Source organism: Mirounga angustirostris, unplaced genomic scaffold (genome assembly GCF_029215605.1).
Source record: "Mirounga angustirostris isolate CCGP_5_RB_7025 unplaced genomic scaffold, mMirAng1.0.hap1 SCAF_1, whole genome shotgun sequence".
In the NCBI taxonomy this organism is placed as follows: Eukaryota; Metazoa; Chordata; class Mammalia; order Carnivora; family Phocidae; genus Mirounga; species Mirounga angustirostris.
The window spans coordinates 73,156,485-73,171,981 of record NW_026991709.1 but is presented as its reverse complement, the minus strand read 5'-3'; the positions used below and the strand labels follow the sequence as shown (position 1 = coordinate 73,171,981).

At 36.4% G+C, this 15,497-nt stretch overlaps 1 protein-coding gene across 5 annotated transcripts in view; it reads left to right on the top strand.

Moving 5' to 3' along the window:
* Window positions 1-15,497, top strand: part of OPA1 (OPA1 mitochondrial dynamin like GTPase) — an 87,689-nt gene that overhangs the window by 26,740 nt on the left and 45,452 nt on the right. For all 5 annotated transcript variants that reach the window (XM_045903142.3, XM_045903143.3, XM_045903144.3 and 2 more), the window contains 13 exons: window positions 1,121-1,225; window positions 2,704-2,790; window positions 3,500-3,613; window positions 6,561-6,641; window positions 6,769-6,843; window positions 7,153-7,224; window positions 7,308-7,407; window positions 7,730-7,860; window positions 10,467-10,539; window positions 10,626-10,698; window positions 12,227-12,342; window positions 13,406-13,470; window positions 14,231-14,307. In XM_045903142.3, coding sequence (XP_045759098.1) covers window positions 1,121-1,225; window positions 2,704-2,790; window positions 3,500-3,613; window positions 6,561-6,641; window positions 6,769-6,843; window positions 7,153-7,224; window positions 7,308-7,407; window positions 7,730-7,860; window positions 10,467-10,539; window positions 10,626-10,698; window positions 12,227-12,342; window positions 13,406-13,470; window positions 14,231-14,307 — 1,169 coding nt within the window. The remainder of the gene's footprint in view (window positions 1-1,120; window positions 1,226-2,703; window positions 2,791-3,499; window positions 3,614-6,560; window positions 6,642-6,768; window positions 6,844-7,152; window positions 7,225-7,307; window positions 7,408-7,729; window positions 7,861-10,466; window positions 10,540-10,625; window positions 10,699-12,226; window positions 12,343-13,405; window positions 13,471-14,230; window positions 14,308-15,497) is intronic.

Sequence of the window (15,497 nt, the reverse complement as noted above, 5' to 3'; positions counted from 1 at the left end):
ATTTTCCATTTTGAAAGGCATGATATTAGAAGTTGGACATAAATGTTCTGCTGGTTGTAGGAACAAGTAATTCTTAATAGTGTCTGAACATTATTCATGTTTAGAGAAGAAATGATGGTATACAAACTGAAATGACCAAGTAGAAGAGGATCACATTTATTTGAGAAGAAAAGTGTATAGCTAAGCATCTACTTTGGCAAAACAAGCTGTCTACATGTATTAGTCTTAATTTAAATCTGTTTTTATATCAGTATTTTAAAAATTAATGTGTAATCTCTGGCCTTGGTAACCAAAATTTGGAGTTTGAGCTCTTGACTCTGCCTATATTCAAAACCCTGTGACCTTGGATAGGCTATCAAGGGTCCCTAACCTCAGGTCCCTAATCTAGGTTACCTTTGCCTCATGTAAAGACTTAAGGAAGCTAATGCTTGTAAAACACTCAGTATTGGGCCTGTCACATAATATATGCTCAGGTACTATTAGCTGTTGTTATTTTATATCATTTTAATATATAACATAAAATAATATGGGGAATGGGAAGAATTTGAATTTTTGTCAAATATCCCTATAGTAAAGACGTAAATTTTTGATGTAATAGGAAATACTGTTTCAATAGAGTGTACTTGGGCGCGTGGGTGGCTCAGATGGTTAAGCGTCTGCCTTCGGCTCAGGTCATGATCCCAGGGTCCTGGGATCGAGTTCCGCATTGGGCTCTCTGCTCCTTGGGAGCCTGCTTCTCCCTCTGCTTCTCTCTCTCTGTCTCTCATGAATAAATAAATAAAATCTTTAAAAAAAAAAAAATTGAGTGTACTTAAGAACTTGCTTCTTTAAATTCTTACATTTTAGTATTTTTAAATAATTCAGTTTCTTCATTGTAAATAGCAAAGAATTTTCCAAATAAAATGCCAGATTATAATAGAAAAATGAATTCCACTGTTTGAGATAATTTTCATAATTGATTTTGTTCTCTCAACATTTTTGAAGAAGCTTTTTAGATGAAATAATTCATTTTAAATATTCAGGAAATATGACTTCAGGATTTTGGAAGATTTTAATTTAGACTTAATTAAATTATTAACTCATCTTTTTCTTACATAGTTACGGTGTTATTTTGTTACAGTTAAAGTACCAGAGGATCTTGGAACGGTTAGAAAAAGAGAACAAAGAATTAAGAAAATTAGTATTGCAGAAAGATGACAAAGGCATCCATCACAGAAAACTTAAGGTATTTTCAGCTTACCTTAATTTTGCTAGTTCCAGAACTTTGCTACTTCACATTGTGCGTTCATCAATACCAGTTTTTAAAGCTGTAATGTGTTCTATCCTTTTCTTTCTAACCTTATATCCTTGGGAGATAGGGAAGTCTTTTCCTATATTAAGACACCTCATAAATTATAGTCACCAAACATTTGTTTCATATGAGGCCCATACAATTTTCATTCTTTTGACAGTCATTTCTTGTGAATCAATTTAGTTTTCTAAAATACCCCATTTGTCTTTAGGCTTATTTAATTTCTGTAGTTATAAGTCAGAATTGTGAGTTGAGGGACATGTAGGTATGACTTAGCATCATAACTTACTTGTATTTCCAGGGAATGATTAGTCTACTTTCTTCAGTTTTATAAGAATTTTACATTTTCTTCTGGAAGGTTTCTTAGGCATTTTAAAGCATTTTTGTAAAAAGCATATGCTAGTATTTTTATCAGCACGTTGGTAATCACCATTATCAGTAAGTTAAATCTCATTATTGCCCACTAAACCAAGCTGTATTTGCTGAATTAATCTGAAGTAATATTTTTAACTTATATCTCATATAAGTAAACAGATTTTGTGTGTAGCAAACCTACAATAAATCATGGCACATGTATTCTGAGGCCAAGGTCCAAAGATAAGTAGTTCTAGTTTAATCAACATGTATTAGTAGTTCTGACTCTAAATTATGTCTGCATAAAACAGATAAATAGCATGGCTTTATTCACAAGTTATACATGGCAATTGAGAAAAGTCATGTCCAGTGTTAATATATTTTGAGAGTTCACCTCAAAAACGGTATTTTCTCTCATAAAATGAAATAGTAATGAAAATTTCAAGTTTTTTGTTTATTTTTAGGTGGAAGGGATAGCAGTTGCTTTCCATTTAATTACTTCTTGGTGTTAGGAAGATGAAAGGAAATGTAGGCCCTCGTTTTCTTCCTACCTTGCATTGAAACTTGTCTTTAATTATTAAATGCTTGGCATAGTAGTCCTTTTTTTCCTCACTTGTTTATTTATTTATTCATTTGTTCTTCAGATACTCTCTTGAAGCTTATTATTTGCCAGGTACCATGTTCTGTCCGGGTCCTAGAGAGAGAAACAATGCAGGATGCCTGCCCTTGATGCTCTTCTGGCCTTTAATTGTTGGGCATTTAATATTAGCTCTTCAATATTAAACAGTAACTTCCCTCTTTTAACATTTAATTGGAAGGTTAGGAAATCCTCAGTTAAGGTACTATATTAAATCAACATATCTCTAAATAAATTGAATATGAAAAAATGGAATTTTATTCTGTACCATTTTACTATGAAAGTGTTATTTATGTAATTAGAAAAAAACAATACAATCATTATGGAAGAACATTTTGGATTTATCAGCTTTTTTTCTCTTGACACATCTGATTTTCTTTAATTTGTTCATTGTTTAATACTAATTTTTAAAATTTTATAGAAATCTTTGATTGACATGTATTCTGAAGTTCTTGATGTTCTATCTGATTATGATGCCAGTTACAATACACAAGATCATCTGCCAAGGGTAAGTGAAAAATTAATACATAGTGAACTTACTCTTTAGCAAAAGAACACTTTAGGGTTTAAAAAAGTTATGTTTGTCTATATATGTGTATGTATATGTATATATATATACACACTCAGACACACAGTATAGCCATATACATATGGACACACCACACAGACATAAATAGAGACATATATTTTTTACCTATATAATGTTATTTATGTGCTCTAGATGATGTCTTAAGCATTGAATGTTGTTTGACTATTTTGGTCCATTGGCTTACTTATATTTATGTGTAATGAAGTAAGGTTATCAGGTACTTGGCATTATACATTTGTAACATCCATGAAACTAAAATTCCGGAACAGTGGATGAAATTAGTCAGTGAGTGAAATTTAACATCATAAAGTTGAAAATGTTTTTATGAAGAGTAAACTGGCTGTGGAAAAGATTTGTAGAACATGAATGATCTGGTTTTAGAAGTGGTGGCTTAATTAGCACAACTTTTTATTAAAAATTTGGTTATAAATAATGGATCCAATTAAGATTTTGCTGTTTGTATTTTCAGTATGCATAGAGGTAAACCGTCTTTGTTTTTATGGATGGGATTTTTAAAATCATTTAACTGTAGGTATTTTAAAAGACTGAAAAATCTCAGCGGTATTTCCTATTTAAATATAAGCCTGTATTTAAAAATCTGAATTAATGTTATGTGTTCTATGGTAAGGTGGTTGTGGTTGGAGACCAGAGTGCTGGAAAAACTAGTGTGTTGGAAATGATTGCCCAAGCACGGATATTCCCTCGAGGATCTGGGGAAATGATGACACGCTCTCCGGTTAAGGTAGGACAGTAGGCCATCTGGAGGGAGCTCCTCAGGAAGGTAGCTGCTTCATTGAAGTTTGTTCATTATGTTGAAGTGAAGAATTGTAACTAAAAGGAATTGATACATAGCACTGGGAATTAGTCCTATTGTGGAAATTGGTGGAGGCACAGCCTGGAGACGAGTGTGACAGGAGCGGAGCGGGTGATGGAAGAGAGAGAGGAGGGCAGAGGCGTGGTAGGGCCGGGCTGCCCTGAGCTGTTGTTAGGATCCTGGATTTTATTCAGAGTGAGGTCACTGAGAGGCTGAGTTAGAAGATAAGAATATTGGAAGTGGAGTCAATAAATGTAGATAATTTTCCTGGTTTACTGTAAGAAGATAGAGCAATGGGGCAGTAGCAGTTGAAATGTATTGCGTCAAGGGAAAGATATTTACATACTGATTATAATGATCTACTTTGAGAGATAAAAATGATGATGTAAGAGACAGGGAACAATTGATTGCAGTAGTAGGGTCTTTGAGGTAGAAGGCTGGGACTCAGCATGCAATATATAGACGTTCTAACAGTTCATCTGCAGTCACAGGAAAAAAGTCTATGGCTACAGTCTTTCGTTCAACAAATAGTTATGGAGTGCTTAATACATTCAGCACTGTTCTAAGCAGTGTGTTGGTTAAACAAAACAAAGATCCTTGCCATAATGGAGAATACATTCTAGTAGGGGAAGCAGGCAATGAAACGAGAGGCTAGATTATCAGCTGTGAAGTAAAGAGGGGGGAAGGTATTAAAAATTGAGCTAAGAAGTCTTTCTTGGCGAGTGTGACTCCAGAAGTGAGTTGATGACAGAAGGCAAGATAATAGGATTCCTGAGCCATACTAAGGGCTCCATTAAGATCTGTGGATACAGGGGTGCCTGGGTGGCTCAGTCGGTTGAGTATCTGACTCTTAGTTTTGGCTCAGGTCATAATCTCAGGGTCATGAGAATGAGACCCACTTTGGGCTCTGTGCTGGGTGTGGGGCCTACTTAAGAGTCTCTCTCTCCCTCTGTCCATCCTTCTGCGCACCACCCCCAACATGGGCACTTTCTCTCCAAAAAAAAAAAAAGATCTGTGGACATAAATTTGAGGGAAAGCTGTATGGGTGTGGGTGTGTGTGGGTGTGTGTTTTCTTTTACTTTAGCTGGTGGTTGTAGAGTAATTGGAGAATTAGAAAATTGACATCACCAAGAACGAAGGCCAGAATAGACAATAAGGCTGATGCTAAAATCTTCCAGAAATGAAGTCTGTTCATAACTGCAATAGGCAGTCTAGTGTGATTTATACGGAATGCACTGTTTTGGGTCTGGGTGTCAATTCAACTATGTTGTGTAAAACTAGTTTCTTTTCCATTGTTCTGTAGTTTTGTGTGAACACACCAAAATTTATAGATCCATTTTACTATTGATGGGCACTTGGGATATTTCCAGTGGGGGGAAATCTGACTGCACCTCATATCTTGCTCTATAATCATCTCTAAAAACATTGTAAAAACCTACCTTCTACATTGCCACTAGCATTCTAATTGTAGCGGCTGTTATATGAATAACATGATGAATGATGTTTTGGTAAAATAACATTATGAATGATGTTATATTTTAGGAAGGAATTAATTTTCTTCTAGCAGACAAGTAAATCATGGACAGATTTCCTTCTCTCCAGTTCACCATTACACCTCTAGAATTTACCAGGACTTCTCCTCCCTGATGGACTCTGAACTCCAGATTTTTGTCTCTCCTAAACAGATTGCCAGAATCTTGACTTAGCATTTTAGCCTTTTTAGCAGATTCTTTCTGCTTTGTTAACTCATGTGCAAACACCTTATGGGGAAATTGTGCACAAAAGGTAGGGCTTGGTCTTTGGAGATTCATTTCTGCTGTCTTTTTTTCTGGGGCTTTACCACCTTAACCCAGGGATGCTTGATACCCTGATCTCTTATCTTGTCTCCTCAACCCAGTAAGACTGCTTCAAGTTTTAACCTTTTCTCTTATGCTACCCTGTGCCATAAATCAGCAAGCACCCTGAAGGAAAACAGCCGTAGGAGTGTGCCCTAAAATCCTCTGGGGTCTTGGACCAAGTCCAGGCTGCCATGGTTGCTCTCCAGTGCCTTCAAACAGCTGAGTTTTATTGGTTATCTAGCCTGCTTAGCTTGTCTCAGTAGAAGGAATTGTATTTTAAAAAGTGAAATCGGATCATTATAAAGAAACTTGAAAAGTTACAACTGAAAAGTAAAGGAATGTGAACTTAAAAGTTCTCATGAAAGCCCTGACTGTTGATATATAAGCTGTTAGAAAATTCCTTATGCAGATGTCACTCACTCCTTGGGTGAAGGCTGCCTTAGCTCCCCTGTGGTCAGTCTTGTGTGCACCTAGGTTTTGCTACACTGTCCTGTTAGCTTTGTGTATATTCTTCCCAGGAGATCTCAGTGAGATCTAAACCAGGGACAGTCTGTTCTTTGTTTCTCCTCCCCCCCCCCCCACCCCCCCCCGGAACACTTGACACAGTTAGCCCTCAATAGATAGAAATTGAATAAATGAATTGTCCTTTACCTAAATTGACCTGTGAAGTTAAATCCAAGATTTCTTTTTGTTTTTCAAGTTTTAGGTTGATGGTTTTGTGCTCAGTAGCCTTACAGCCTTGACTGGGAAAGGAGACGGGCAGCAGCATTTAATTTTAGGTCATGAAAGATAAAGAGTAGCCATCAGTCTTGTTGGGAAATTACAGCACATGCAAGAGATGTATGGACAATACAGATAAAAAATTCTATAGTCTCTGTATTGCCATGTTGACAGCCCCCAGGGGTGTTCCTGATGTGTACTATGAGGGCATGCCCAGATTTATGCAGTGCAGTGGGCGCCTCTAGACCATGTAAGTCCTATGGGATCAGTATGAATTGTAAATGCATTACTACCTCTCGATTTTCCATTAATTTCAGGTTACTCTTAGTGAAGGTCCTCACCACGTGGCCTTGTTTAAAGATAGTTCTCGGGAGTTCGATCTTACCAAAGAGGAGGATGTAAGTAGAATTTACATGGAGGTTCATGTGTGTAACTTTATAACTCCTATAAGCTTATGAAAGACAACTAACTGGAATACTTGTTAGCTGAAGATTTTCATAGGATTTTGTTGTTTTCCATTAATAGCTTGCAGCATTAAGACATGAAATAGAACTCCGAATGAGGAAAAATGTGAAAGAAGGCTGTACTGTTAGTCCTGAGGTAAGTGTTGTAATTCATTTTAACAATGTTCTATGGAAATTCAAAGTTAATGATTTCAGATAAATCATGATATTGGTATTTGTGTTTAGATTGCAGCTATTCTAAGATACATAGATTTTTTTTTTAATATTCCAAATAATGTATCATTTTGTGGGTGATGTTCTAGAATAATTAACTAAAAGGATTAGAAAAAGAGTAACTTCTTTCTGAATGGATGAGATGCAGAATTTTCAGAATATATATCACTAATAAATTCCTAACAAACCAACCCCCCCACAATGAGTTTTGTTTTGTTTTTTCCCTGAGTAGACCATATCTTTAAATGTAAAAGGCCCTGGACTGCAGAGGATGGTGCTTGTTGACTTGCCAGGTGTGATTAGTGTAAGTATATACAAAATGTGTATTTTGTCTTGTTCCTATTGTGGAAAATATGTATAATGACATTTAAAACCTTTTTCTTCAAGACTGTGACATCAGGCATGGCTCCTGACACGAAGGAAACTATTTTCAGTATCAGCAAAGCTTATATGCAAAATCCTAATGCCATCATACTATGTATTCAAGGTAAATCTTATCAAAAGGTTTTAATTGCACTGATATGCTTCCTTCTTTAGCAATCTAAGCTTTGCTCTAAATATGCATGTTACATAAAAATACAAGATAAATGTCTTGCATTTCATTAGTAAATGGAATTGAAATTGGGAATATTTTGAAAAATTTCATTGTAGGCATCACAGATTTTTATTGACTAGAATTTCTTTTCATAACTAAGATAAATGTATTAAGAAAATTTTTCTTACTATAATCTAGATATAAGGGTGTAGCGTATAGAAGTTTTAAAATCTACTTTGCAGTTGTTAAGTATCATTTTTCAAATTTTTTTCAGATGGATCTGTGGATGCTGAACGCAGCATTGTTACAGACTTGGTCAGTCAAATGGATCCTCATGGAAGGAGGACAATATTTGTTTTGACCAAAGTAGACCTGGCAGAAAAAAATGTGGCTAGCCCAAGCAGGGTAAGGGCAAGTTCTTCATTATGAGAAAACAGATTCTTCGTACAAGCTTCAGCCATGATAGGGACTGGTGATAAAAACAAAAACAAACAAGCAAACAAAAACTCCTTGTGGAATACTTTAGTGGGATTTTTCTTCTCATTAAAAACAAAGTATTAGAAAGTTATAATAAATTATTTAAGTGCAATTTTGAAGTATAAATAAAATTCCATAATTTTCAGTTTGTTTACTTGAGAAATCCTTAGAAAACTGTTAATATTGCTTACTCTAATTTAAATAATCTTGGATGCTGACAGTCATTAACCACTTATTAATTAACCACAAATTAATAATGATTGTGGGGTTTCTTTTCTAAATTTTTTTTTCTTTTTAGTTAATGTTCATAAATTAGTGTAGGCCTGGTGACGCTACATTGTGTATACTTTTTTTTTTTGTAAACAAACATTACCTTTCCTAACTGATCAAAGACTAAGAAGCAGATTAATAGGGAAGGCACTGGGTTGGTGTCAGGGCTCAGCATTCTTATCCATGCTCCACCACCAACTGGCTATGTGTCCTTGGGCAAATCTTGTTAATTCTCTGCATCTAGTTAGTGCATAATCCATCCTATTAATCTAGTTGATCTTTAGGGTCATTTTCATTTCTGAAATTCTGCAACTTCATACATGTCCCTCCTGTCCCTCTCCTATAACAACGAAAGAGTTTTATTTCAGGATGACCTTGTAAATATTATTAGGGTGCAAGTTGTGACTTAGGGCATGCTCTTTACTTAGTTGTAAAGGCAGAAGGTAGTGGTTGAGAGTACAGAATCTGTAGCCAGATTGCTTGCTTTCAAATGCTGGCTCTGCTCTTTGCTAGCTGTATAATGTTGGGTAAATTTTTAAACTTTTTTAATGCTTTCGGCTTCCTCATCTGTTGGGAATGAAGATAATGGGTACTATCTCATAGGTTGCAAAGATTTAATGAGTTAAATATTTGTTGTGAAGTGGTTAAAATAGTGCTTGGCACTGTCTTACAATACATGGTGGCTCTCCTCTGTTATTATTTTATCTTGATCCCCCATAGCACAACTTCAGGTATAAGTACCCATCCCTTGTGCTACTGCTTAGAATTTCTCTCCTTCCCACCTGAAACTTGCTGCAAGTGTGCCTATTGTGCTGGGTTCCCAAGATAGACCACCCCAAAGTTCACCGATTCCGTAGAGGGACTCACAGGACTCAGCACATAGTCATCCTTACACCTAACATCTGTTAACAGTGATTGGATACAAAGCAGAATCACAAAAGGCAAAAGTACAAGAGATGATATCTGGAGGAAACCAGGCTCAGGTTTCCCAGAGCCCTCTCCCAGTAGAGTCCTGCAGGAAGCACTTAATCCCTACAGCAACAAGTTTCTCATGAGAGACTCAACACCTAAGGTTTTTACTGGGGGCTGTTCATGTAGGCACCCTCAAGTACCAAAATTCCAGACACCCAAAGGAAAGCAGATGTTCAGCAGAAACCACATTACTCACACAATGAGCCACTGTTATGCGGGGAAAGTTTTGTATCAATGTGGGGATTGTTTACCAATGAGGTCCTCAGATGCCAGTGAAAGGCGAGCAGGCCTTTCTAAGGACAGCAGTCTCAGGCTGCTATGTTAACTCTTCTCTGCACAGCTTCCCTGACCTTTACTTTGCTGTACTGGGGGGCGGGGTAGGGGGGTGTGTGCCTGCTATGGTGGTATTGGACCTGGTTTGGAGACAGGGAGAAACAAGGTCGAAGGGAATTCTGTACCTCCTTCCCACATCCCTTCATTTCTCTCATTCCTTTCCCCTCTTCTCTAGGATAGTGAGTTTATATTTCTTCTGAAATGCAATTGAAATTTGTATCAATCCTTTTTTATACCAAAGAGTCAGCATTAGCTCAGGGGTGTAACTTGTCTTAGAGAAGGGATTTTTACTGCAGTATTAATGTGAACGGGCTTCTGGGAGCAGGAACTCTTAAACTGTGAATGATAGCTCTCTATGCAAATATGCATTTTTCTGGGGACGAGTCTCTGGTTTTTATTCCATTTAGAAAAGGGTTTTTGACCCTAAAAGAGATGAGAGCCAGTGGATCCCAATATTTTTAAAAGTAGAGTAAGATAAGACAGTCCAACTTGGTTAGAATTTATCTATTTGAAGAAGAGTATGGGGAAATAATCATCACAGCTGCCATTACCGAGTGCCTCTGTGTGCCTGGCACTGTGGTTCGTATCGTAGTGCCTCAGAGAATCTTCTCAACAGTCATTTTGAAAAAAAGTAAGTAGCTTCTTAAGGCCTTATAGCTAGTAAGTGGTGGAGCTGAAATTAAACTGAGGCCTGACCCCAAAGCACTGCACATCATTCCAAGTTTTAATAATGCATCTTAGGTCTTAATAATGCATCTTTTAGTGTAGTAAAATTAAATATAATCATTTTTCCCCTCAAGTAGTGATTAAAAAACATTTTAATACTTTTGTACAGATTTATATATTTGACTGAATATATATATGCAGCATTATTAAATTTTCTTTCTGCATAGTATGTTGTGCTTTAAAAAAATTATATAAACCTACATCTCACATTTATTTCCCACTTTTAAAAATAGATTCAGCAGATTATTGAAGGAAAACTCTTCCCAATGAAAGCTCTGGGTTATTTTGCTGTTGTAACAGGAAAAGGTATGCAAAGATGGATTATCATAATTTAAGTTTTTGTTGTTTTCAAATAAGATTAATTTTCTTAGACCTCCAACATCTTTCCCTAGGAAACAGCTCTGAAAGCATTGAAGCTATAAGAGAATATGAAGAAGAATTTTTTGAAAATTCAAAACTCCTGAAGTAGGTATATGGTTTAACTATTTGAAGATTTTTGTAGTGAGGGAGTAGCTTAAACTGTTTTCACTTAAAAGTTTGTTTTATAGCTGCTAGTTTAACATTGAATTTCCAGCATTTTTCCGAAATAGTGATCTGTATCTAATAGGCAAGTCCTCAAGCTACTCAGAATTAGGAGCATCTTATCACTGGTATAATACATGCTGGTGTAAAAAACTGCCCCTCGGGCTGTGGGCACTGAAAGACAACACGGACACCTCCTTTGTTGTTTTACTTATGAAATAATATTTAAAAATCAACGCTTACATTTTTATTTGTTTATCTTTTAAAGAAACCCATCCTTCTGGTATTTTACTTTATTTATTTATTTATATTTTAAGTAAACTCTACCCCTGACGTGGGTATCAAACTCACAACAAGATTCGCGCTCTACCAGAGTGCCTGGGTGGTTCAGTCAGTACAGCATCCACCTCTAGATTTTGGCTCAGGTCATGATCTCAGGGTTGTGGGATTGAGCCCTACATTGGGCTCTGCACTTAGTGGGGAATCTGCTTGAGATTCTCTCTGTCTCTCCCTCTGCCTATCCCCCCAGCTTGCTCCCATGAGCTCTCTCTCTCAAATAAATAAATAAATAAAATCTTTTTTTATTGTTTTAAGATTTTATTTATTTACTTATTTGAGAAAAGTGGGCAGGCGGGGGGAGGAGCAAAGGGAAAGGGACAAGCAGACTCTGTGCTATGCGCGGAGCCCAACGTGGGGCTTGATCTCATGACCCCAAGATCATGACCTGAGCTGAAACCAAGAGTCAGATGGTTAAACAACTGAGCCACCCAAGCACTCCTAAATAAATAAAATCTTAAAAAAAGAAAAAAGTTGCATGCTCTACCAACTGAGCCAGCCAATTTCCCTCAACAGTTATGTTGTGAATACCTGTATTTGGTTCTCTTCAGTATTGGGGAAAGTTGGAGTGGAGGGTGGGGTTGTCAAAGGGGTATCCCTAAATAGATATTGACAGAAATTAACAGAAAATAAGATCCTGACAGAAAAGCAAAAAGGAAGAGCTAAAGGACAACTGAATTATATTAAAACCTTATATATAGAAGCTCTTAAAATGGCAAGGTATGTTTGCATCTGTATTAGTATAGTAAATCAAGATAGCTCGTGCAAACATGGTCTTGAGTATATTCTGTGGGGAGGAGCTGACAGTCATATGGAACTTACCTGTCCAACATGATAGGCACTAGCCTCCGGTGGTTACTTGAATTTGAATTAGTTAACTTGAAAGAAATTTAAACTTCTGTTCCTCAGTCACACCAGCCATACATTCCAAGGGCTCAAATACCTCAAGGGGCTAGTAGCTACCATGTTGGATAGCTCAGATAGAGGTCGTTTTCCGCATCACAGGTTTTATTGAACAGCGCTGGTACAAAATATGAGTGACTCTTCTCTTATAACAAGCACATTTTCAAACGTGGTGAGAGTGTTGTCCTTTTTGCCATTTTTATGTACCGTAGCTCTTGTTATTTTTTAATAGGACAAGCATGCTAAAGGCACACCAGGTGACTACAAGAAATTTAAGCCTTGCTGTTTCAGACTGCTTTTGGAAAATGGTACGAGAGTCAGTTGAGCAACAGGCTGATAGTTTCAAAGGTAAGTTGTCTTTTTAAAATAAGCTAACAACTTCAGGGCGCCTGGATGGCTCAGTTGGTTAAGCGACTGCCTTCGGCTCAGGTCATGATCCTGGAGACCCGGGATCGAGTCCCGCATCAGGCTCCCTGCTCGGCAGGGAGTCTGCTTCTCCCTCTGACCCTCCCCCTTCTCATGCTCTCTCTCTCTTAAATAAATAAAATCTTAAAAAAATAAAATAAGCTAACAACTTCAGACATTTTATTAGTTGGCAGTCTTAGGTATCCAGCAGATTCTTTATTCCCTGAACAGTTGCTTTTTAGTTCATTTTCTATTAGTATGTGGAAAACGGAAAAAATACAAATTTCCAGTTGTTGTTCAAGAACACTTTCTCCTTCAGAGGAAACATCGCAAGGAGCACTTTGCAGATTAAACAGAGTAGCAAGTTTGCAGTAGTGTTTGGGAGAAAACTTAGTAAACTAGACGGGACTCAGATTCCCCCATTTCAGGGGGAAGAGAGGAGTGGTGTTGGAAGGCAGAGCAGCCTGGGCTTCAGCTATTTTGTCCTAGTTCCTGAATCCCACACTTTCCTGCTCTGTGGCTTTGCTTCCATAGTTGCATTTGACTGAGAGTATACTTTCCTTCCCTTTTCCCACTTGGGAATTCTACGTGCTTAGTCCCTCAGCAACCCTGTGAGTATTGTTATTGTTCCCATTCTACAGAAGGGGAAAGTGGGGCACCAGAGTTAACTCACCTAAGTGATGCACCCAGCATCACACACAATAGATAATAGACCCAGGATTTGAATCCTGGTGATGTGATTCCAAAGTCCATGCCTTTAGCAGCTGTACTAAGCTATTTCAGCTCTGTGTTATGTGGATTGAAGATGGAGAAACAAGTCAAGAAGATTGGTTTGGAAAGCTGTTGCAATAGTGAGATTCTGAGATGTTGAGAGCCAGGATACTCAGGAGCCATCGATGCACACTCAGAAATTCAGTTAGTACAGAGAGATGTGTGATCACCTGTAACCACCACAGCTGGGTAGAAAGAGAATCCTGAAACTGGAACATCTGTCCTTCTTCCTCAGCAACACGTTTTAACCTTGAAACTGAGTGGAAGAATAACTATCCTCGCCTGCGAGAACTTGACCGGGTAATGTTTGTGTGCCTCATGTGTTTCGCATATGTCTTGTTTAATATGGTGCTCTAACAGAATTTATGTTGACAAGCAAAATCTGGTAAGCCAAACTGCTTTGATTTTGACCATAGGATTACTAATTTAGAGCTGCAAGAATATAGTTCTCTGTATAACTGCAAGAGTGCAGTTATCTCTTCTACAATAATTTAAATTATTTGGGACATAATATTAAAAAATAATTATAGATCATAAGATGCTAAAGGAATTGTTTAAAAATGTTTTCTGAAAAAGTGAGAAACATTTAATAGAATTAATATATTTATGTAATGTAAACTTTTTTAAAATTATACATCAACTTTTTTACCTTTTCAACATTTACTGTGGAGAAATATACTCTAATTTAGTGGGACTTAAATATTGGTTTTCTTTGATTTTTAAAATGCCATCTGTTGTAAAACACAGCATCGGTTTATTAATGCTAATAGACTAAATTAATATGTATTAATATTTTCATGTAACATTTGTTACATGAAAAACTACACTCAGAATTGAGTGAATAAGGTAGACATCTGTGTCAGTGTCTTTGTCCTTATCTGGCTACTGGTATTCCTAAAAAAGAGGGTAGGAGAGAAGAACATTATTTGCTGGTTTATGCATGCTTCAGACATAAGTTCAACCTACTAGCATGTCAGAGGCCTTCTTTTTAGTGATATCTAAAACTCATGGCAGGGCAGATTGATGTTATGAAAATCTTACTTGTATCTATATTACCTAGAACGAACTATTTGAAAAAGCTAAAAATGAAATCCTCGATGAAGTTATCAGTCTGAGCCAGGTTACACCAAAACATTGGTGAGTATTTGACCTTTTCTCAAAGATTTTACTATATGGATTATAATGAGATACTAAAATTTAGATTGATAAAGCCGTGATTTATTGTAGCCTTGGCTCATCCCCCAAAACAGTAAATAGGCAATAGCATAAAAGTATTTCTTTTTGCAAAATCTAACCAGTATTGTAGTCTAATTAAGTATTTAAGTACAATAAATTATGTATTTAATATCTTTCAGAAGAGATATTCTGAAAAATTGCTTTCTCCATGGTCTTTTTAAATCTTAATTTGTCTTAGGCTTTCTTTACCTTGTATATAATTTTGATTTCTGTCAAGTCATTTAGGCAAAAGTTTCATCAAGTTGTGTTTTAGATAAAGATCAGTCTATCAAAACTGGTTGCTCTTATGGGGGAAGGGAGGGAAAAATAAAGACGAAATCAGGGAGGGAGACAAACCATAAGAGACTCTTAATCATAGGAAACAAACTGAGGGTTGCTGGAGGGAGGGTGGTGGATGGCGGGATGGGGTAACAGGGTAATGGGCATGAAGGAGGGCACGTGATGTTAATGAGCATTGGGTATTATAGAAGACTGATGATCACTGACCTCTATCTCTGAAACTCATAATACACTATATGTTAATTAATTTAAATTAAAAAAATAAATTTTAAAAAGCTAGTTGCTCTTGTTAGATTAATCACAGAGAACAAAACCATAGAGAAAATTAATTTGTAAAGGGAAAGGAGTATATATTTTCAAGTTCTCATTTCTGAGTAAGAACAATTGGTACTTTTTGTAATATGTGCCTCATGTTTTGTACAAATCTTATTTCAAGTTGAATTTTATTGGAGATTTTTTTAAAATAGGAGGTAAAGTCATCCTTTTGAAAAATAGTCATGCAAATCTCTTTCAGGGCAAACTATCACCTTCTATTTATGTTTAAATGAATTTTGGCACCCTTAAATTTGTTGGCACTGAAACCAAAATAGGTTCTGTGTAACTCAAGCAAGATATGTATAAATAGCCTTGATTTTTTTTGCAATCATATTTTAATGAACAAATTCCTTGTGCATAAATTATCTTTCTAATGAAATCTATAGTGTTTTTAAAAATTTATCATTCTTGGACTAGAACTAAATATTTTCTGTTCTTCTGTTTGCTCAGTTTAAGATGATCCAAATTGAGCCTAGAGAATAGTGTCCAGTCCTTAA